Raw genomic sequence first — 23998 nt, forward strand, 5'->3', positions numbered from 1 at the left:
TGTCCAAATTCACCCCTAACCTTTTGAGATATCCTGCTCACAGGCAGACAGACAAACAAACAAACACACAGGGGTGAAAACATAACATCCATCCACCTTCAGTGGAGGAGAAGGTAACGATGCTTTGCTAGTTTGTGCTGGATTTTGTATTGACATCTACCGATAGAGGGTGCACGTGCCGTGTGTGTCGGGTGATCCCCATCTTGTACCAAGTGTTGTTTTCCGTCTCCGCAATAAACCCGATTACATCCCAGCCTGACTATGTGACATTTCTTCAACAAGTACTGACGCTTGTAACGTTATCTGCAAAACGACATTATTATCCTTGACACAAGCAGTGCGGAAAGAAAAATGAGCAGAAACTCACCGACAGCTCCAAGAAGCAACACAAAGATCAAACACTGCATTATTGGATGAATGTACAACGGGGAATGGATGTCGTGCCATACACGTCCCTATTTATGCACCATGCTGTGTGATTGCTATCACCATTCTTCCACTGCATCACTATTGTCACAGCAGCTGTGGATGTGGATCTCCATCAGCTGTGCTATTCTCAGGGTTGTTTAGATTTCTCTGTTTCTCTTTCGTGGACTTCTTGAGGGCAGGTTGCACGCCACTGGTTTACCATTGCCATCTCAGTGGCAGAAATAGCAGGAATTTGGCCAGGATGGTGGCGAAAACCGCTTTCTCTTTGTGAAAGACACTGAAGGATCGTTAACATGTATCAGCATCCAATGTGCCTGAAAGAGACTGGACTTTACACTAGAATGGAGGCGATTATATGTCAATCTGATAAAGATGTTTAAGACAAGGAAGGCTACAGGCAAAATAAGCGCAGATGAGTGTTTCAGCAGAATGGACAGTGATCGGACCACAGGCCATAACCTGAGAGTATAGAGGAGAAGAGTTCAGACAGTGGTAAGGCAGGGATCTTTAATTCAGAGAGTAATTAAGGCTTGGAATGGTGTCCCTGAAAAATGGGTGGCAGCAGAGACAGTCGGTGGGTTTAAACTAGGATTGCATCGGTATCTAGAAACATTGCAGATTTAGGGTTACATGAATATTTGGAAGATTTTGCAAGAATGATGGGCCTAATGGCCTCCTTTTGTGTTGAAGTTGCTTGTGAATGCCAGCAAGCAATCGTGTCCCAAGCTTCATATCGCATATGATGAACAGTGCACTCTCATTGGTGCAACACTATGTCTTCTAAACACCAGGTTGACAGTTTATAGTTGGGTCAGAAATTGAAAAGATACCACACCACTCAAAGGTGAGCATGTTACCTCTATCTGAGCGATCCCTGCAGCCCGGGTTTTCAGATTTGACCCAGTTAATTGAAGCCACTGAAATTATAACCAAACAGTTTTCCTTCAACAGCATTTGACCCACTGAGAGGTAAACCGGGTCATCCAACATGATGCAAGTTCTAAGACAAAGACCGTCAAAGTTCAGGCTTCCATTTATAATCTCACATTTATCATCGAACAAATATCAGCATCATCAAATATTTTGTTCTGAACTGACATGAACACCAAAGGTACATTGGCCTTGAAAGATTACTTTAGCGCACTTAACTCACTTTCACCATGCATGTGCGTTCGCCTAGTTTACATCTCACGGGCTCACATTTGATGAATGCATTGAACCAAACTTTCAACAATTGCTCAAACTTTCTATGCTTTTCAGAGTGTTCATATCATGGTTTGTTTCGTTTTTCTCTTTTTATTGGATAAAATATTTAAATTTCAATTATAAATGTCATTTCTTAGGCCACCCTCTACTTGGGAGACCACGCACATGGAATACAAACTTTGGACAAATTGGACAAAGATGTTTGTACAGTTGGTTATCATGAGATAGGTCGATGAATAAATGGAAATTTATGTTCAAAGTCTACAATAATAGATGATAAAAAGATATCAAGGTTGAGGTTTATTGATCTGTTTACTTTTGTTCCACTGAACATGAATATTCATGGCACGATTAAAACACCGATGGAGACGAAAAACATGAGGAGGAGATTTTTGTTCGTGTTGTTCATTTAGTTTTAGCTTTTAAACAAGCCTCGACTTGGTATACAAAAAAAAGTCTAAGTTTGCACCGTCACTAATTTGGTTTATCGAATTGCATTCCATTCTTAAGGCACCCCTGGCTCCGCAGCAATTTTGTCCCAACATTTGTTTATTTTATTCCTTTTTTTTTCCAGCATAAATGTATTGTTATTCAACCAAGTAATTAGTCGACACAGAAATCAGTTCTTAAAATGCTTGATAAACGAGTAAGTCATAGAGAAAAAACTTGCAACGATTGTTCAAGCTTTCTGTGCTTTTCACTGTTAATATTATCGTTTTGGAAAAAAAAAAAATTATTATTATTTTCTATGCAAAGATGTTGTGTGTGGTATCTCATCTCACTGATGGGCTGGATCTGAATGCAGACCTTAACTAAAATGTAATCTGCTTGTTTTTGTCAGCGACTTACCCAACTCATCCACCAAGTTTTGTTATAACCTATCCCTCAAATACTGATATATCGCGCTACATAGTTTTTTTGGCCATATTTCTCAATTGTGAACAATCACTTAAAAAATTGTAGTATCCACATCTGCATACTCGCATAAATCGAAGAAATTCATCGCCGTCACACACCAAACATGTCCACCCAATTTCATCTGAATCCGCCCATAACCTTTTGAGATATCCTGCTCACAGACAGACAGACAAACAAGCCTGTTGGCTTAGTGGTTAGGGTGGCTGGCTTGGGACCGTAGGGTCCTGAGTTTGAGCCCCTGTCGAACGTTGAATCAACAGCAGGTAGGGTTGACTCAGCCTGTCACCTTTAGAGGTCGGCAAAATGAGTACCAGTGTATTGGGGTAATAACCATTCCGGGTAACCTGTGTCATAGTGGCAACCCATCCAGGACTGTACTTCTTGCCAATGAAACCTGCTTTGGCATCTCTATGCACATTTACAGCATGTAAAGCCGCTGTCACACCTTGACGTTTTAGCCAGCGTATGGCAACGTATCAAAATGTATGTAAAACGCTGGTGTACGCTGAACTAATGATGTTTTTTTTTTTCCAGTTTTGGGCATATTCATAACGAGTTGGACGTCTGCATAATGTATTAGTAATGTACACAGAACGTTTTGATAACAAATCGATAACGTATACCAACGAATGCTTAGCGTGTTGTCGGCGTTCACAACCTATGCCCAACGATAGTCTAACGTATGCATAGCGCATGGCAGCGTATCGCCGACGATCACGTGACGTAGCCTATTAAAAGGTTGTCGCTCTACAATTCTAATCATAACCACACGAGATATCGAAGTGTCAAGCCGCTGTTACAACTTGACATTTTAGCAAGTGTCTGCCGACGTATGAAAAATTTGCCGAATATGCTGGCACACGTCGAATACATGATGGGTAAGTTTTGCATACGTTAAGAGCACACTGAAGCACGCTGGCATACGTCATAGTACGCCGATTACATCGACAAATTTTAAGCATGCTGAAAATTTTTTGACGTATGCTAGCGTATGACTCACACATTCCGCATACGCTGGCCATAAGTTGTAAGCACGTTACGCGATCGTTGACACACGTTTCTTGTAAGTTACTCATAAGTCGAAACACGTCGAGGTAATGTTTAGCATACCCGAAACTTATTTCTAACCTATGAGTAGCTTTGAACCTATGAGTAACGTGCTTTGAACCTTTGTGTAACGTATCTCCAATGCATATTGACGTAGGTAGATGTATTTGACGTCTTCTGGGTGACCACCGAACTTACTGAACGTGTTTCTAACTTACAGCTACCGTATAATGGCGTATTGGCAGCGTTTAGGGGAATTGGTATATAAAAATGGGTTTCACATGAGGAACCCGTCAGTGTTCCAGACTCCATGTTGTTTTTTTTCTTTTTTCTTCGGCATGACGGTGATGTTGACACTTCGAATTCCAGTGCGGTTATGATTTAAATCGTTGAGCGGCAGCCTATTAATTATATTGTATTATAACCGCACTAGAAATCGAAGTGTCAACATCACCGTCATGCCGAAAAAAAAAATAAAAAACAGGGAGTCTGGAACACTGACGCTAACCATTACCTCGACGTGTTTCGACTTATGAGTAACTTACAAGTAACGTGTGTCGATGTGTGTCAACGATCGCCTAACGTGCCTAAAACTAATGGCCAGCGTATGCGGAACGTGTGAGTCATACGCTGGCATACGTCGAAAAATTTTGGGCATGTTAAAATTTGTTGACGAGCTCGGCGTACTACGACGTATGCCAGCGTGCTTCAGCGTGCTCTTAACATGTACAAAACTTACCCATAACGTATTTGACGTGTGCCAGCGTGCTTCAGCGTGCTCTTAACGTATACAACACTTACCCATAACATATTCGATGTGTGCCAGCGTTTTAGACAAATTTTTCATACGTCGGCATACGCTGGCTAAATCGTCAAGGTGTGACAGCGGCTTAAGGAATGGTATTATACACATTATGATACAAGGATGGCTCATGGAGAAACAAAACGTGAAAGGGCAGCAGGTTTACAAACTTCCAAAGGGTATGTGGAGGAAGGACGTATACACATAGTAAGTGAGGAATAACACAAAAACTAGTATCAATGGCCCAGTGTATGCAGAAGAGATCATGGATGTGCCTGGTGAATGCATGAGGTAATAATGAGCAATGCAGATGAGACACAGGATGGCAATTCCGAAATCAAGAGAATAGGGAGGCAAATTAATGTCGGTGAGCAGCAAGCCTTGACTTTGGGGAGTGAGCAGGTGACGGGATTTTCAGAAATGTGTGACTTGAGGTGGATGGACAGGGGATGGCAAGGATAGGAGCAAGGCCAGATATAAGCTTGGATAAAATACACAGCCCACCAACTTGCCTCCAGTGGTAGAGTGCCAGTTCCTGGGAATCTGGTTTCTGCTTGAACATTCCAAAGCTTCTTGTCTTCCATTTTAGGATGCATTTCCATATCTGAACAGGAAAATGTCCTCACAAAGCTTCTAGCCTTTAATTTTATTTTCGAGAGTTGGATTCTGTTCTGAGATTGACCATGTGCCCATTGATGGTCACTGGAAGATCATTCAGAACTGCAGGGTTTACCGGAGTGCTCAGTTCCTCAATACTGACCACAGGTTTGTGGTAGCAACTCTAAATTTGCAGCTTAAGTACAGGAGAATGGTACCATCCCAGCCTAGGCTGGATGGTGGCAAGATGAAGGATGAGAGGGTAGCTTAGGAGTTTGCGAACAGACTGAGTGAAAATTTGGTGGGTCTGAGTGCTTTGGGGGCTCCTGATGCATTGTGGAGTGCCTTCAACACCACTGTCCTTAATGCTGCTATTGCCAAGATGTCTAGGAATTCACGGCCCGGGTGAAGAAGAATTTTGTCTCTCATGAGACACTGGATACCATTGACCAGAGTCGCAGGGCCAGACTGAATGGCAGAGCAGAGCTGTTCAGGGAGCAGAGGCACTAAACTGTACATGTACTAAGGGTGGACAAGGAGGCCTATGTGCGAGCAATGGTGAGGGGGTAGAGTATCACCTGTGGTCAAGTGATTCTCGTCCTGCGTACAGGGGAATTTGTGCATTGCGTTCCTCCAAGCCCGTCCCTCGGTGTACTGCAGTGAGAGCAGAGAGTGGTAGGCTCTTGACAGATAAGCCCGAAGTGAAGGCCCGCTGGGCTGGTTACTTTGAGCGGCTGTACCAGGCTGATCAACCAGCTGTCAAGTTCGATGACAGGGGTGTTACTATCCCAATGGCTGACCCTCCAATCAACTGTGGTCCACCTTCACTTATAGAAACACAGGCTGCGGTGAACCGGGTGAAAGCTCCTGGGATCCGTGTCATCCATGCTGAACTTTTCAAGGCTGGTGGAAATGCTGTACTCAAGTCATTGCATGCAGTTCTGTGATCTTCCTGGAAGACAGGCATCATCCCAATTGATTGGAAGAGGGGCCTTGTTGTCCCTCTCTGGAAATAGAAGGGTGATCACTAAGACTGAAAAAACTACCGAGGGGTGACGATGGTCTCAGTGCCAGGCAAGGTCTTTGCTCAGATAAATCTTTATTGGGTTCACCACCATCTGCATGAGCACCACCATCCAGAGCAGTCAGGCTTTACACCAAAGAGCTCAACGATTGACCGCATCCTTGCTCTTCAGGTACTCACCGAATGCAGATGAGAGTTTCGTCAGGGGCTGCTTAGAGCCCATGTTGATATCTGAAAAAGTGTTTGATTCATTGAATCAGGATGCCCTCTGGAGGATTCTTGGTTTTCGTGGGGTGCCACCAAAACCGAGCAATCTGATGTTTGAACGATACTCTTGTACTGAGAGGGCTGTGAGATGTGGTGGTACCATCTCTGACTTATTTACAGTTGTTTCTGGAGTTCATCAGGGGTGTGTACTGGTCCCCACACTTTTCAGCACTTGTATGGATTGAATTCTGGGGAGGATGTCGGAGAGCTCAAGCTGTGGTGAATCATTTGTGAATGTCAAGATTTCTGACCTTGATTTCGCAGATGATGCAGTCATCTTTGTTGGGACTATGGATATCCTTTTGGGGGCCCTTGAGGTGCTGAATGAGGAGTCAGAGCCACTAGCATTCTGGGTTTACTCGGTCAAAACTAAGATCCAGGCTTTCAATGACATCTTGGATGCTGCTATCCTGTCTGTTCCTGTTTGTGGCGAGGATATTGAGGTCACGGTGAGATTCACTTACCTTGGCGGTGATATTCATGTCTCTGCTGGCTGTGAGCCAGAGATCAATAGACATCTGGGTCGGGCCTGGGGAGTCATGGATTCACTGGATCATGGGGTGTGGTGCTGTTGGTACCTGTGCGAGAGGATGAAATTCCGAGTCTTCAGGTCCTTGGTGCTTCCATTCTTGCTCTATGGATGCAAGACTTGGACTCTGACCAGGGATCTGAGATAGAAGACTTAATTCCTTTGGTACCAGGTCTCTTCGGAGAATCCTTGACTATCGCTTGTCAGACTTTGTGTCCAATGAGCGGTTGCTGAGAGAGACTCAAATGAGATTTGGTATCTGCATAGTCCATAAGTGTCAGTTGCAGCTGCTTGGACATGTGGCTCATTGTCCCGACACTGATCCTGCTCATCAGATTCTTTCAGCGAGGGAGTCTCATGAGCGGATGAGGCCAATGGGCCAACCACATGCCTTGTGGTTGTATCATGTTGATTGGCATCTCAATTAGATGGGGATGGGCCAGGCATCTGCCTGGGGGATGGCGAGACAGAGGCCCCTGGAGTACTGGCAAAAAGTGTTACGTGCTGTTCCGGTGCATGCTCCCATACCTGACCTGACCTGATCTTCTGTAGCCATCTTTTCCACCCCGTGTGTCCTACCTTACCCATCATTGCCATCTTCCCTCTATTTTAGCCCTTGACACTGCTGTTGCAGTGTTTTTTCCCTCTCTTTATACTGTTCATTGTGTTCTGTTACATCTTGATACATTGTATATTCTTGCTCCTCCACAAGCCTCAAAAAAGGGCTTGTTCGCAACCGTTTCAAGAAGAGCAATGTGGGAAGCAGAAGCACTAGTCGAAAGCAGAGAGCCATAATCCAAGGAGCTCTGTATGAAAGCAATGTTTACTGTGTTGTGCTCATTTCAGGAATGCCTTAGCTTGACAAATAATATCTAGTGGTGGTCTTTCGAAACTGATGCCAGTTTCGATGTATGATTCTCCCACAAAAGGCTCTCATAGATAAGGAGATCAAGGTGTTTCAGTGACTGCACCTCTTTCAGTGGCTGTCCAATGAAGTGGATGGAATAACTTCAGTTCGAGAGCAAATTTGCACTTGGCAATGGCATCTTGTTTTGCCGTTTAAGAAAATCTTCATATTCACAAGGGAATGATAGTTAATGAGTCATAATTTTTTTTTTTAAACTAGAACACTCGCTGGAGTGTATACCTCTGCCAGACTGAACAGTTTGTGTTTTGAAACCCAGTGATAAGCCGGATCTGCATCCAGACCATTTGTCCTTGTCAGACACCAAAATCTAATCGGCTTGTTATTGTCACCTCCCCAACTCATCCACCATGTTTTGTCATAATCTGTCGACAACATTTTGAAATATCATGCTACATATCATTTTTGGCCCCATACGTATCTCACCGGTGAAGAATCACAATAAAAAATTTTTTTTTTAATTTTCATTTCCGGATCCGGATCTTCACCAAAATTGAATCAATTCGTCCTTGGCAGACATCTAAACCTGTCCGCTAAGTTTTATCTGAATTCATCCACAAAGTTTTGAAATATAATACTCACAAACAGAGAGACAAACAGACAGGGGTGAAAACATAACACTGCATTCACCTTCGGTGGCGGAGGTAACAACACAGGTACAAAAGGATAACAGAAAGAGATTATGCACCTGGTACCGAAAGATTAGCTATCATGAACTGGAAGGAGGCACTGCACAAGCCAACATCCAAAGCACTCCGATACAGAACCGGATGTCCAAGTTCTTGGTATATCCTTGTGTGAACCTCTGTTGAACAGCAAGGCTACATATACATACTGTATTAGCACCATTCTAGTTTTCCCAAAATACTCGTGAAGTCACTTCCATAATAATGTGCTCAGGGTAGACTATCTCATTGCACAGATTTTAGGCATGAACTATTATTTTTTACAAGTTATACAATAAAAACTCCATATCAACCCCACCTTCTCCCGTGTTCCCCAAACATGACACTTCCCTTCCTTCTCTTTACTCTGCTTTCCTCATTTCAATGGCTTTCTATGCCTCCCCATATTCCCCTCCACCTCTAAACTTCACCTTTCTCTTTTTATATTTTTCTGAATATATTCTCCCCTCCACTTTCTCCCTTTCCACATTTGCATACATTATACAAAGATGACCCCAAGTCCCTGTAGTACTGATTTAAGTGACTCTATCGGGGAAAATCGGATCTTTGGCAGGGCAACCTCATTAAGGCATATTATTGCCCGGTGGTTAACAAGATTAAATATTAAAAAAAAATCCTAGCCTGATGTTCAGAAAGCTTGTACAGTTTACGGTGAGCCAAGGAGTCATGATCAGGAGAAGATTGTTCAGCATTTGCTTGAACCCTCATCATTTGAAGATTTCACCGTATAGATATGGAAAGCATAGGCAGATTTGGTTTAATGTCAATGGCTGTATTACAAATATCTAATTCATCGATAAATACAGTCACAAAGACAAAATAATAAATGAGATACAAAATCACATCCGTTAGAGGGCGTTGTTGTTCATCATTTTTGCTCTGAGTGCTCCATCCTTTAAAATGTGTACACTTTTCCCTTACAAGTGTATGATTCCAAGATCTTATAAGGTGCCTTGCATCAGTGGTTAGAGTGGGAATTGAAGTGTGAGACCGAGTACATATCCTCCCAAGTAATTCCTCTTGAAAAACTAAAAAGAAAATTAGTCCAGAAGCCAAAATATGTAGCTAGCCTAGAAAATAGGTTGGCTGCTGATTTCATGTTAGAATGGTGCAACTGGTGTTTTTGAAGAGTCTCGGCATGACCAAGTCTAGTTCCACTTGTTGCCAAGTCTGCATCTGAATATTATGGCCGCCATGACAGTAATCAAAATGGCCGCCATCAGATTTAGTCTTTTTCTTACTGCAAATTGTACTAGCCAGAAATTTGTCATGATTGTGAAATACTATGTAATCTGACACGAGGAACACTATTTTGTGCTTTATTTTTGTACTGGATCACAACTTTTCACATAATTGACAACTTAAAGACGAAATTGAAAATGCACATACGAGCAACAAATGTGAAAAAGAAAATGTTTAGCACTATTGATGGAGATGGGTTTACAGTCAGTCAAAGGTTATTTCAACAGCTGTCAGATTCTTTCTAACACAAAATTACGTTGCTTTGCAGAAGAGCAAAGTGTTGTGAGAACACCCAAGTACAATTTTCAGAGCTATTGATTGGCTTGTACACTGAACGGGTTCCTACAAAGGGCTTTGCATCCACATGCTTTCGTGCAAGGCAGTCCATTCCGTGTACATTTTCACCGTCGAGTTGAGCATGACCCACGGCATTTGCATGTCGTCAGTTCTACACAGTAAGCAGTAATAGGCTGTGCAGTCATGAGTCGCGGCTGAAATGTCTCGTTGCCATCTTTGACGACCTGTTCCCACCCACAGTTCTCAGGTGCAGGTAGATGTGGTTCTTTTGAGCGTGTAGCCTGGTGAAGAGCAAGGCCAAGGCCCAGGTGTTTGGGGGTCAGTTTTTTGCCTCCTGAAGCCACATGAATAATGTCTTGGCAGATGCTCAGAACTTTGTTCTTGGTATCTGTCTCATCCGCTTCTTCATTGTCCATCTTGTCAGTGCTGTCACCACCAAAAAGAAGCTTTACAAGCATGTACAGGGTTTCAGGTACAATTCGCTCTGCATTTTCTGTGTTCAGTCCACCGATAATGCTATGCCCTGGAGAGTGTTTTACGTCACTGTAAATCTTTATGCCCACTCTGAAGATCCAGCTAAGGATTTCGTTCTCATGATGAGGCAGACTGCACTGGGCCAATTCATCTTCTTCAGAACTTTCACCTTCTTCAGATAAATCATTCACGGTGGTTCTCATGGCAAACTTTGTCACAGTTGAGGACGCAACTATGAGGGGTTTTGTGACATCCAATGGCTGCACGAATGTCACCTTGTCACTACCAAAGTGAACCTCCACTTTCTGCTTGAAATTGTAGCTTTTGTAGGCTCCAGCCTCAATTCCAAAATCATTCAATAACAGCATGCTGTAGTGTTCCCAGATGTTTTTCAGGGTAAACACATGTCCCTTCTGCAGCTCTTTCTCAAGCTGGTTCATCACATTTCTGAAACAGATGCTTTCAGGAGACTGGTTTTTCTCTCCACTCTCCTTATTATACTTTCTGCGAAAAGAAACATAACACTTGAGGTGATATTTACCTTCAGCTGCCATCAAGTCTGAAACACCTGCAAACCTGTGACGCATGGTGGGGTCAAATTGGGCCAAACTAAGCATCCTGGATGATGTGTGATCAAATTCAACATTTGTCAGGACACCAGCTTTTCCAGGAATGTCAGTCTGGCAGAAAGCGCATTTTGACCAATCCATAGCACTGTGCGCGGATGTTAGTGACTTTGGGACATGGTATTTCTCTGAGGAACCTGATGTTGTGGGTATCTCTTCTGCATAAGTCACAGATTGTGGCTGAATCCTTGACTTCAGTCTGTCTATTTTTTGTGCGTGAGTAAAGTCACTATAGCAGAATTTGTGCCATTGAATCTTTTCGACGTGCTCCGGTACAGAATATTTTCTGATTCTTGAGAATGAGTCAACATATTTAGCGTCATTATATTTCTCTCTTTCTTTGCAACATTCAGCTACAGTTTTCACACCAACGATTGTAGTCTTTCGAAGTGGCGTTGACTTGCTAGTTTTTGAACTGTCCTGGCAAATAAAGCATTTATTCCAGTCTACATGCTCTTCTTCTTCTCGATCCCTTGAACCCCCTGTGAGAAATCTTGCGGCTTTCATTTTTCAGTTAGTCCTGGGTAACAGAAAAACACACAGTTATGTAGTTTAGGTTCATTTTATAGCAAAGTTGTAAAATTCATTGATTGTGGTTTGTATAATCAGACATTCTAATTCGAGCCTGAACATTTCTTTAAAAATAATATAGTGAAAAACAAGTCATATTATTTTTAGAAAATGGATGGAGCAATGTTTTTTCTATACTCCCATCAGCTCAGGCATGCTCAAAAACATGGAAATCGACCCTAATTTTGTAATTTCATGTCAATTTGCGGCTGAAATATGACGAAAAGTGTATTTAATGGCGACCATTTTGTAAACTGTCATGGCGGCCATACTATCCATATCCAGAGTTGGCAACAAGTTGATTCACGTTTCTGTGTGTCTGCACAGTCAATTTACACCTGTTGCACTATTCTAACACGGAATCAGCAGGGTCGTACACTATTCTGCATTGGGCCTCCTGACTAAATCAATTATATTCCATATAGCTATTTGGCTATCCGTCATAGATTTTTTTTGCAGGGCCCCATCAGCCCATTTCACTTGAAACAAAGTGTCTGTACTTGAAGTCAAAATTAAGAATAAAGTGAAATGTGCTTTCCTGCTCAATATATGTTTTTATAATTTCATGGTTGTATTCAGAAAAATATGCCTGGGGTTGGTTTAGTGGTTAAGGCCCAGTCACACCTTGACGTTTTAGCCAGCTTATGCCGATCTTTGGATAATTTGTGTAAAACGCTGGTACACGTCGAATACGTTATGGGAAAGTTATGATAACATTGAGAGCACGCTGAAAAACACTGCCATACGTCGTAGTGCGCTGGCTTTCATCGTTGTACTTTGCGGTTGTCCTCAAATTTTCCATGCTTGAAATTTTAAGACTTATGCCAGCGTATGACTCACACGTTCCGCATAATGCTGGCCATAAGTTGCAGGCACGTTACGCGATCGTTGACACACGTTACTTGTAAGTTACTCAAAGTCGAAACACGTCGAGTTAATGGTTAGCGTACCCGAAACTTATTTCTAACCTATGAGTAACGTGTTGTAGGCTGTTACACGATCGTTGACACACGTTACTTGTAAGATATTCATAAGTCGAAACACGTCAAGGTAATGGTTAGCTTCAGTGTTCCAGACTCCCTGGTTTTTTTATTATTTTTTTTTCTTCGGTATGACGGTGATGTTGACACTTCAATTTCTAGTGCGACCAACTCATTATGAATACGTCCGAATCTTTAAAAAAAAACATCAAAAGTTCAACGTAATCCAGCGTTTTACATACATTTTAATACGTTGCCATTGCTGGCTAAAACGTCAAGGTGTGACTGGGCCTTTAAAGGCCATGTCACACCTTGACGTTTTAACCAACGTATGCCGATTTTTGAAATTTTTTTCTAAAATGCTGGCACACGTTGAATACGTTATGGGTAAGTTTTGATAACATTGAGAGCACGCTGAAAAACACTGCCATACGTCGTTGTACGTTGGCTTTAAACGTTGTACTTTTTGGTTGTCCTCAAATTTTTTCATGCTTGAAATTTCACGACGTATGCCGGCGTATGACTCACACGTTCCGCTACGCTGGCCACAAGTTGTATGCACGGTCTCCGATCGTTGACAGACGTCAACACATGCTACTTGTAAGTTAATCATAAGTTGAGACACGCCGAGGTAATGTTTAGCGTACCCGAAACTTATTTCTAACCTATGATTAACGTGTTGTTGGCACGTTACGCGATCGTTGCCACACACCAACAGACGTTACTTTTAAGTTACTCATAGGCTGAAAGATGTTGGTATAATGGCTCGTCCTTGCGTCAGCGTCCACGGCCACGGCCAGGACACTTATTTGCAGCATTCTTCAAACTTTTCTTCGGCATGACGAGGATGTTCACACTTCGATGTCTAGCTTGGCTATGATTCCAGTTGTCCATCGGCAGCGTCTATTTAAAATAGTCGAGTTTGAGCGTTTTAACACGTTCAGAAGAAACGCTTCAAATTTCCAAACCCCAGCGTCAAAAAACAAAGGCGAGTGACAGCAATTTAAATCGTTCATTGTAAACAATGAAAATAGCTGAGTGGTACCGTTTAAAAGTCGTTGAGTGTAAAAAAATCCAATTGTTCAGCGCAAGCGTCTACTTTCAATAGTGGAGATGCAGACATTTAAATCGTTGAGTGGCAGCCTATGAATAGCAAACCCTACTTCACCGGCAAAGATAAACTGCCGCACGATATGGATAAGTTAGGCTATCGTTGGGCATAGTTTGTGAACGCCGGCTTCACGATAATTATTCGTTGGTATATCGTATCTATAAGTAATCAAGTGCTCTATGCACATTATTAGTTCATTGTGCATTTGTCCAACCCGTTATGAATAGACCTAAATCGTAAAAACAAGCTATAGCTCATTGTTGAAAAAGCCCCATAAAAAATTAGCCGCGAAGAACTTCGAACAATGGTGAAAAGATGTCTCCTACCCGTGGACACGCGGACGCAATGACGATCCATCATAACCCACAACCTCCCCCTCACACTCACCTACTACTGCCAACATGAACAAACTACTACTAATACTAATACTGATACTGTTACTGCTGACATGGACATCGACTCAAAAAGGACTCGAAAACACTGTTGGGTTCCCCTTTTATGAGCAGCATTTTTATATACCAATTCCCAAAATCGCTGGGAACACGTCTTTATATGGCAGTTATAAGCTAGAAACACGTTCATTTATTTTTTTTTGTTGACCGGAAGACGTCATTGGAATACGTCTACATACGTCGATGTGTGTTGGGACTACGTAAATAATTGGTTCAAAGCACGTCAAAACATAAGTTAGAAATAAGTTTCGCGTAAAAAAGACATTACCGCGACGTGTTTCGACTTATGAGTAGCTTATAAGTAGCCTTTGTGGACGTGTGTAAGCGTCCACATATCGTGTGTAAAACTTATCCCCATCGCATGCAGAACGTGTGTCATACGCCGAGTACGTCGTAAAATTTTGAACATGTTTAAAATTTCTTGACGTACTCTACTTACTACGACGTATGATAGCGTACTTTAGCGTTCTACTCACGTATACCAAACTTACTCATACCGTATTTGACGTGCCCCAACGTTTTAGACACATTTTTCTTAGGTCGGCATACGCTGGCAAGATCGCCAAGGTGTGACCGCGATGTTGTCACTTCCATTTCTACGGCAGTTATGATTCGAATATAATTCGAACTGCCATATAAAGCTGGGTGTGACTGGGTAAGGTGGGTGCAGAAAGTGATGGGTTTGGGAAACAAGATTTAGAAGTAAACACGAAGTTTAGGCATTCAGCCTTTTCATGTGCAGTGTCAGCTGCGCAGATATTTGAGATTTGAGGTAAAGGGGGGGGGGAGATGGAGTGGGTACAAACACCAGAAACAGACTAAATTATTTTCCTTCTGTTAATAATAATATCAACCATATTTTTTATTATTACTTGGAAAAATGCAGAAAATAATTAATTTATAATTCCAGTAAATATTCCACTCGCTCATGGATATTGATGATCACTTGTTTTCAGAAACAGGAAAAAGGTCGTGTGGGCTACCATGCACTTCACACTGCCATCAGCAATATTGCCGATCACAGCAGGCCATCTCTCGAAAATCATAGAATCAATAATTAAAACTCCAATCAGAAAAATAGAAATAAAAACCATAAAACTTTGAGCTAATGTCATTATTTTCATGTTGCTGGAGGATATCAATATATGTAAATGTGTATATATACATATACATATACATATACATATACATATACATATACATATACATATACATATACATATACATATACATATACATATACATATACATACACATACACACAAATATATATGAGCCTGGTGTTGGCGCAGTGGTTAGGGCAGCGGCTTGGGATCCAAAAGGTCCTGAGTTCAAGCCCCATTGGGCCACTGAATTAATACACCAGGGGTTTGACTCAGCCTGTCATCCTTCCGAGGTCGGCAAAATGAGTACCAGTATACTGGGCCGGTGTATACCCTGGTTAAAATTGGTGTACCATATCCCTGTGTCGTAAGAGGCGACCAGGGTTGCGTCAGGAAGGGCATCTGGCGTAAAACATATGCCAAATCACTATGCGGATCAAAACGGATGATCCGCTGTGGCGACCCCTTACGGGAGCAGTCGAAAGAAGAAGAAGAAGATATACAAATATATATATATATATATATATATATATATATATATATATATATATATATATATATATATATACATATACATATACATATATACACATAAATATATAAATATATATATATACATATACATATACATATATACATATAAATATATATATATATATATATATATATATATATACACATATATATATATATATATACATACACACATATATATATATATACATACACACATATATATATATATATATATATATATATATATATATATATATATATATATATATATATATATATATATACACATACACACATGTCACTATATATATATATATATATATATATATATATATATATATATATATATATATATATATATATATATATATATATATATATATATATCTCACCATACATATATATCTCAACATATGTGTATATACAGCTCTGGAAAAAAATAAGAGATCTCAAAAAAAAAAAATCAAATCAGCATCACTCCATGTATGGCAGCCATTCCATTCCAGTGTCTGTTGAATTCAAACACAGGCACACCTCATTCTACTTTGTGAGGTACTGATTAGGTGATCACCTGAACCAAATCTTATTTAACAAGGAAAAGTATAAAAACCACTGCTGTGGTCATCACTCTCCTCTTGCAATAGGACCAGCTGGATGGCAAAAACAGTGCTAGTAGTACCTCAAAATTAATTGGAATCAAAAAAAAATAACTATTGACCATGCCAAAATAGTTTAAAAGAAAAGTTTTGAGTGAGGAAAAGAAGGGTTCAATTCTGGCTTAACTGGCAGAGGGATACAGTGAGCGTCACGTTGCTTCCATCATTATAATTTCAAAGACGGCGATTCATAAGAACAAGGTCAAGCAGCAGACATTGGGGACAACAAAGCTACAGACTGGCAGAGGGCGAAAACGACTTTCCACTGACTGGGATGACCGCCAACTCATTCGAATGTCACTCAACAACCGTAGGATGACATCAAGTGACCGACAAAAAGAATGGCAAACGGCAGCTGGGGTGAAGTGCACGGCGAGGGCGGTTCGAAACAGGCTCCTAGGGGCAGGGCTGAAGTCGTGCAAAGCTCGAAAAAAATCCCTTCATCAATGAGAAGCAAATAAGAGCCAGGCTGAGGTTTGCAAAAGACCATAAGGATTGGACCGTAGAGAACTGTAGTGAGGTCATCTTCTCTGAGGAGTCCAATTTTCATCTTTGCCCAACACCTGGTCGTCTAATGGTTAGACGGAGACCTGGAGAGGCCTACAAGCCACAGTGTCTCGCACCCACTGTGAAATTTGGTGGAGGATCGGTGATGATCTGGGGGTGCTTCAGCAAGGCTGGAATCAGGCAGATTTGTCTTTGTGAAGGACTCATGAATCAAGCCACATACAACGTTGTCCTGGAAGAACACTTGCTTCCTTCTGCTCTGACAATGTTCCCCAACTCTGAGGATTGGTTTTTCCCACAGGACAATGCTCCATGCCACACAGCCAGGTCAATCAAGGTGTGGATGGAGGACCATCAGATCAAGACCCTGTCATGGCCAGCCCAATCTCCCGACCTGAACCCCATTGAACACCTTTGGAATGTGATCAAGAGGAAGATGGATGGTCACAAGCCATCAAACAAAGTTGAGCTGCTTGAATTTTTGCGCCAGGAGTGGCACAAACTCACCCAACAGCAATGTGAAAGACTGGTGGAGAACATGCCAAGTCACATGAAACTGTGATTGAAAATCAGGGTTATTCCACAAAATATTGATTTCTGAACTCTCCCTAAGTTAAAACATTAGTATTGTGTTGTTTAAAAATGAATATGAACTTGTTTTGTTTGTATTATTTGAGATCTGAAAACACTGAATCGTTGTTGTTTCTTTGACCAGTTGTCATTTTCTGCAAATAAATGCTCCAAATGACAATATTTTTATTCGGAATTTGCGAGAAATGTTGTCAGTAGTTTATAGAATAAAACAAAAATGTCCATTTTACTCAAACACATAACGATAAATAGTAAAACTGGAAAAACTGATAATTTTGCAGTGGTCTCTTAATTTTTTTCCAGAGCTGTATCATATATGTATATATATGTATGTGTATATATGTGTATATATGTGTATATATGTGTATATGTGTGTATGTGTGTGTGTATGTGTGTATGTGTGTATGTGTGTATGTGTGTATGTGTGTATGTATGTGTGTATGTGTGTATGTATGTGTGTATGTGTGTATGTGTGTATGTATGTGTGTATGTATGTGTGTATGTGTGTATGTATGTGTGTATGTATGTGTGTGTGTGTATGTGTGTATGTTTGTGTGTATGTGTGTATGTGTGTGTGTGTGTGTATGTGTGTATGTATGCGTGTATGTATGTGTGTATGTGTGTGTGTATGTGTGTATGTATGTGTGTATGTGTGTATGCGTGTATGTGTGTGTATGTGTGTATGTGTGTATGAGTGTGTGTATGTGTGTATGTATGTGTGTATGTGTGTATGTGTGTATGTATGTGTGTATGTATGTGTGTATGTGTGTATGTGTGTGTGTATGTGTGTATGTGTGTGTGTATGTGTGTATGTATGTGTGTATGTGTGTATGTGTGTATGTATGTGTGTATGTGTGTGTGTATGTGTGTATGTGTGTATGTATGTGTGTATGTATGTGTGTATGTGTGTATGTATGTGTGTATGTGTGTATGTGTGTATGTGTATATGTATGTGTGTATGTGTGTGTGTATGTGTGTATGTATGTGTGTATGTATGTGTGTATGTGTGTATGTATGTGTGTATGTATGTGTGTATGTATTTATGTGTGTATGTTCATGTGTATGTGTGTATGTATGTGTGTATGTATGTGTGTATGTCCGTGTGTATGTATGTGTGTATGTATGTGTGTATGTATGTGTGTGTGTATGTGTGTATGTGTGTATGTGTGTATGTGTGTATGTGTGTGTGTATGTGTGTATGTGTGTATGTATGTGTGTATGTGTGTATGTGTGTATGTATGTGTGTATGTATGTGTGTATGTGTGTATGTATGTGTGTATGTGTGTGTGTATGTGTGTGTGTATGTGTGTGTGTATGTGTATGTGTGTATGTATGTGTGTATGTATGTGTGTATGTATGTGTGTATGTATGTGTGTATGTATGTGTGTGTATGTGTGTGTGTATGTGTGTATGTGTGTATGTGTGTATGTATGTGTGTATGTGTGTATGTGTGTATGTGTGTATGTATGTGTGTATGTGTGTATGTGTGTATGTGTGTATGTGTGTATGTGTGTGTGTATGTATGTGTGTATGTATGTGTGTATGTATGTGTGTATGTATGTATGTGTGTATGTATGTGTGTATGTGTGTGTGTATGTGTGTGTGTATGTGTGTGTGTATGTGTGTGTGTATGTGTGTGTATATGTGTGTGTATATGTGTGTGTATGTGTGTATGTGTGTATGTGTGTGTGTGTGTGTGTGTGTGTGGTGTGTGGTGTGTGGTGTGTGGTGTGTGGTGTGTGGTGTGTGGTGTGTGGTGTGTGGTGTGTGGTGTGTGGTGTGTGTGTGTGTGTCAGCGAGTGAAACTTCTGAGCTGTCTCACCCTGAGTTTGATTCCTGGCAGAATTTATGAATGTACAAGTTCAGAGTTGGGTGTGAATTTGTATTTAACTGCTGATGGTGTACTGCCAGCAGCGAGCAGTGCATCATGAAGTATTTTTGTGTCACCATCTGTCCTGCTTCCTTGTACTCATTTCAGAATGCTAAAGACCCCATGTTTGTGTCTGCATTGAATCAATAGATGGATGGCTACACAAATGAAAATCACTGCATAGTTCAAGTATAAGGTTGACAACTTTAGCTCATGAAAATCCTCTCCCGGTTTATATAACCATTGCAACGACTTCATCCTGTTCCCTTAATGCTAATTTCTTATTGAAAGACGAGCTCATTCATGACTGCTGGGATACTTCATGATATTTCATTGGTTTGAAAATATAGGAGATAATACAAGTGATGTGAGACTTACACATATCATGATAGCAAGCAATGCTGCAGATGGATGTGACTTGATATGACGAGGCATGTAGGTTGTGCAGCTCAAGGTAATATCGAAAAGACAAGTCCAATTGAAAGGCTTTGACACAAGGTAAAAGATCAAAGGAGTATTTGAGCAGAGCCATCTTTGGTCCCTTCCACCAAGAAATACTGTGAAGCTTATGCTTGAAAGCTTTGTCATATTGCAATTGTCTTGCATGGATCGTTATACAAACAAGGGGCATGGAATCAGGGAAGCTTATATTACGTGTCTTCTTTTTATAAAAACAGAGGCTAAAGCTCATGAAGTAATGTGTACATGCAACTACAGCCATCCATTCATCTTAAAGGAGATTGGTAGGTTTTTCTCTTGAGGTTTGTTTAGGTTTCTATATCATTGCATGTGGCCCATTAAAACAATGCGAGCTCTGCGTTAGCGAACGGTTTGGACACCCATCATCAATTGGTGCTGGGTCATGACAGACAGATCTCTTGGCCTCTCTTTGCTGCTTTACCTAACAGCTCTGCAGACTGAGCAGATGCATTCAATGCTCTGCTCCATAAAGCACATCCTGATGCAGTTTCTTCCCCGCTTGTCATGGATATTCCAAAAGACTGCATGTTGTCTTTGCAGAGACCTTTGTACCGCAACCTTGGTTTTCCAACTGACTGAGGAGTACCTGCCAAGTCTCAATATAACACCTATTTTGGTATCTGTCTATCATCCATGTGGCTCACTAGACCACCTTTGTTCAAGGATCATTTACAATTTCTGCATCTTGGCCCGTTCCTGCACTTCAGTATTGGTGATGTTATCCTTTCACTTCATACTAAGGATCTTTTGAAGACCATGTATGCAAAAGGAGCTCAGTCATATTGCCTGCTGTACATAGCATCGTATCAGTGATGGGCCACGCTGCATGAAACCCACACTTGCACTCGGGATGGATATAGCCAATCTGCAACGATCATGAGGCTATTCAGAAAAACACAGGCCACAGCTTTTCCTGCAACATAAGGAAGAATGTTTCCTCTGTAATTGCTGCAATCACAACGGAGAGTAAAATATGGGGTTAAGCAATTGGTTCATGTCCATCTGTGCATCTGTCTATCTGTCTTATCAGTTTATGAAAATCAGGTTATGATCAAGGAACAGCTTATTTGAATTGAATGTTTTATTTTGAACCTGAATCGGAACATGAATAGGTCGACAAGTTTGTCATTTTACCATGCTTTGGATCTGAATTTATCCCAACCGCACATGTGCACAGAGGGGTAAGATAATATTTTTTACTTTGTCTGCCTGCCTGGCAGTCAAACAAAATTGAAAATTCTTCCAAACAGGAAACACTGTTTGTAAAAATATTATAAAGGACACATACAACAGGCATGGACAACTAATGTAATGTGTTAGATAAGGTGGTGTAAAAGACACTGGGTAAAATGGCAGTAAAACCCAGAATTCATTTATTTATAGGCCTTTAAACATTTTCAAAACTTTACTGAAATTGAATTATATACTTGAACACTGCAGAACACAAATCTCCTTCATAATACTTTCAAGAACCAATAGAGTGCAAGAGAGGGCCTGGCATGTGAGAGGGTGTAGTATTGGAGTGAAGAAGAGGCTGTTGATATGGCTACGTACCATGCCGATTGACACTGTGTACTATGGTGATCAATAAAGCCTCCATCTTCGAAACTGCGACTCAACATCATCTTATTACAGTGTATAAGGGTGATGTACAGGACTGCTTCATTAGTGCTAAACTTCTGGATTTTTAAAACGATCTTAAAAAATCAATATTTTATTTAAAATCTAATTATAAGTATACATATAAACACTGTGTGGGGTATCGTGTTCGATTAACTCTCTTAGTTATCCTAGGTAATAATGCAAACATCCTTAAAGTCTTGTGGGATGTGGCCCTCATTCCTCATTCAAGCAGTCAGGACCTTATACAGCTCAGCTAAATACCGGGCCACCAAGTTTCAGAAATAACTCCAAGGAATTTTATCTTTTTCCTGCAGCTGATCCAATGAGATATCCTTGATCACAGAAATAAGCTTTGCCATATTAGGTTCTTCATCAACATCATGCATGGCTGGTGATCATATAATATAATTAAGGGCCTCTATATTCTTTTTTTTTTTTTTTGGGAGCCACCTTTTTTGGAGGAGTGAACATAAATCACGTCCAAATCGTCAAAAAGGCAAATTAAAAAAAAAATAATTGTATACATGTGTGAGGCTCGTGGAAGAGCTCGAGCAGATGAGAAGGGAACAAAATGGAGAGGGGGAAACACCAATAGCAGAGTACAAAGTGAGAGGGAGATCAGGGAGCAGGAAGACAAGGACACATGGTGGGGATCAAGTTACACACAAGCTGAAAGAAACACAGCAATAGGAGGAAGGGGGAAGTGGGAATTAAATAGAAAATGAACAAACATACCCGCAACTAACAAACAAAGAGGTGAGGGAGATGGGGGAGGAAATCACAATTACCTGGAAAGGTAGTGTTTGGGAATGGGGTCATTTGAGGTAGAAGCAATCATGAGTATGGATGGGGATGACCTCAGGGGGTGGTGAACAGCTATATCTAAACCCTTGTTGGTAAAATGGATCTGAAAGGAGTGAGGAAGTTGGTTCTACAGGTGAGATAAAAGATGAGAAAATGAGTGGAGGTCAGCATTGAGCCTGGATTTTGGGAGTTTACCAAGAAGATGGTTTGTGGCAGACAATTCCAAGAGAAGGCAAAGGGTGCAAGACCAAGAAGGAAGTGGTAGAATACAGAGAGGCCACCGACCTGTCTGTGATGCAAAAGTAACAGGCTTAGACACTCAGCATCATCACGGGAGATCCCGATGATTTTGAGGGCCTTGCTTTCCACAGCATCTTAAAGGCTAAGGTGAGACTGAGGCACCAGCCCAAAGTGGAGAGCAGTACTCCATTAAGCTGTGAATTAAGGCCTTGTAGGTTGTCAAAATTTCAGATTCGCCAAGGAAAGATGTTGCATGACAGAGAATGACCAGTCGGTGGCTGGCTATGAAGGCCATCTTGGAAATATGGTCTCCCCACAAAATATCACTGCCATTGGTAAGGCCCAAGAGTGCCATAAGGATGGATGCCATAAGGATGGATTATGGATGCCATAAGGAGAGAGCTTGGATATCAGGGTGGGGTGCCACAATATATCAAATACTCAAGATATGTCCAGACAGACGGCTCTGATGTCATGTCTGAGATCGGGGGATTCACTACATTGCCAGGAGAGTAGAAGCAGAATGTCCAATGTAGAATGACTGGGTCTGAAACTGTATGATGAGCTGAGATCAGACCATTGGAGAAAAGGAAGGATTTGATGTCAACTTCCGGTTCTGGGTTTGTAGCAATGGCAGGGTCTCTCAGAACTCCCTGCTGACTTTCTCAACGTTAAGTTTCTGGTCATTATCTGTCCCGTTTAACTGTTTATTTTGTCACCTACATGTTACTGTGTGTTCCTAGTTCGGTTTTGTTTCAAAAATCGTGCTATTTTGTGTTTTCTTCGACCTTGTCTTACCGGGTTTCTTGAGGCCTACTCATCCTTCCCCTCTTGGTGTACAATCGTTTTTATTTGTATTCTCTCCATATTACCTTAAATTCCTATTATCCCCACTTTCCCAACACCCCCTCCCATCTAAACACTATGTTTCTTGTCTTAAATTCAAAACAAAAAAGACAAACAAAAAAAAACAAACAAAAAAAACAACATCCTTTCTCCCTGCATACCCATGAGTCCCGATTCTTCTTCTTCTTCTACTTCTTCTTCCTTCAGCCGGCACACCATCTTTATTCAACTTGAGCTGACCCACTCTAACCATTACCTTCACAATTTCTTCCTACAACCTTCCATTAGCGAATCTTACCTATTCTTCAAAAATACATCAAAAATTAATAATTTTCATTGTATCCTTTCAAACTATACACCTCCTGTAACCAGGTGTCTCTCTCCACTCTCTTTCTGATATGTTTCATCGACCCAGCAGCTTCACTCTGCGTTTACAGTTCCAAATTCACCACACACCTCCACAATTTTACTTCAACCTTCCCTTTTCCGAATGTTACACAATCTTATTTAAAACAAATAAATTCACTTTTGACTATACACCTCCCAAAACCACGTGCTTCTCCCGTAACCACGTTACCCA

The 23998-nt window shown here is 41.0% G+C and overlaps 1 protein-coding gene across 2 annotated transcripts in view; it reads right to left on the reverse strand.

Moving 5' to 3' along the window:
• Positions 1-23652, reverse strand: part of LOC147027142 (trypsin-2-like) — a 55528-nt gene extending 31876 nt beyond the window's left edge. Inside the window, exon 1 of one of the 2 annotated variants that reach the window (XM_085883317.1) lies at positions 23580-23652. In XM_085883317.1, the coding sequence (XP_085739443.1) occupies positions 23580-23637 (58 nt within the window). In that variant the 5' untranslated portion in view covers positions 23638-23652. Of the gene's footprint in view, positions 1-367; positions 480-23579 lie in introns of those variants that run through there. The other variant, XM_085883318.1, reaches the window with a different exon arrangement.
• Positions 23653-23998: the final 346 nt, after the last annotated feature.

Source organism: Eptatretus burgeri, chromosome 5 (genome assembly GCF_056783735.1).
Source record: "Eptatretus burgeri isolate ZD-2024b chromosome 5, Ebu_testis_v1, whole genome shotgun sequence".
In the NCBI taxonomy this organism is placed as follows: domain Eukaryota; kingdom Metazoa; phylum Chordata; class Myxini; order Myxiniformes; family Myxinidae; genus Eptatretus; species Eptatretus burgeri.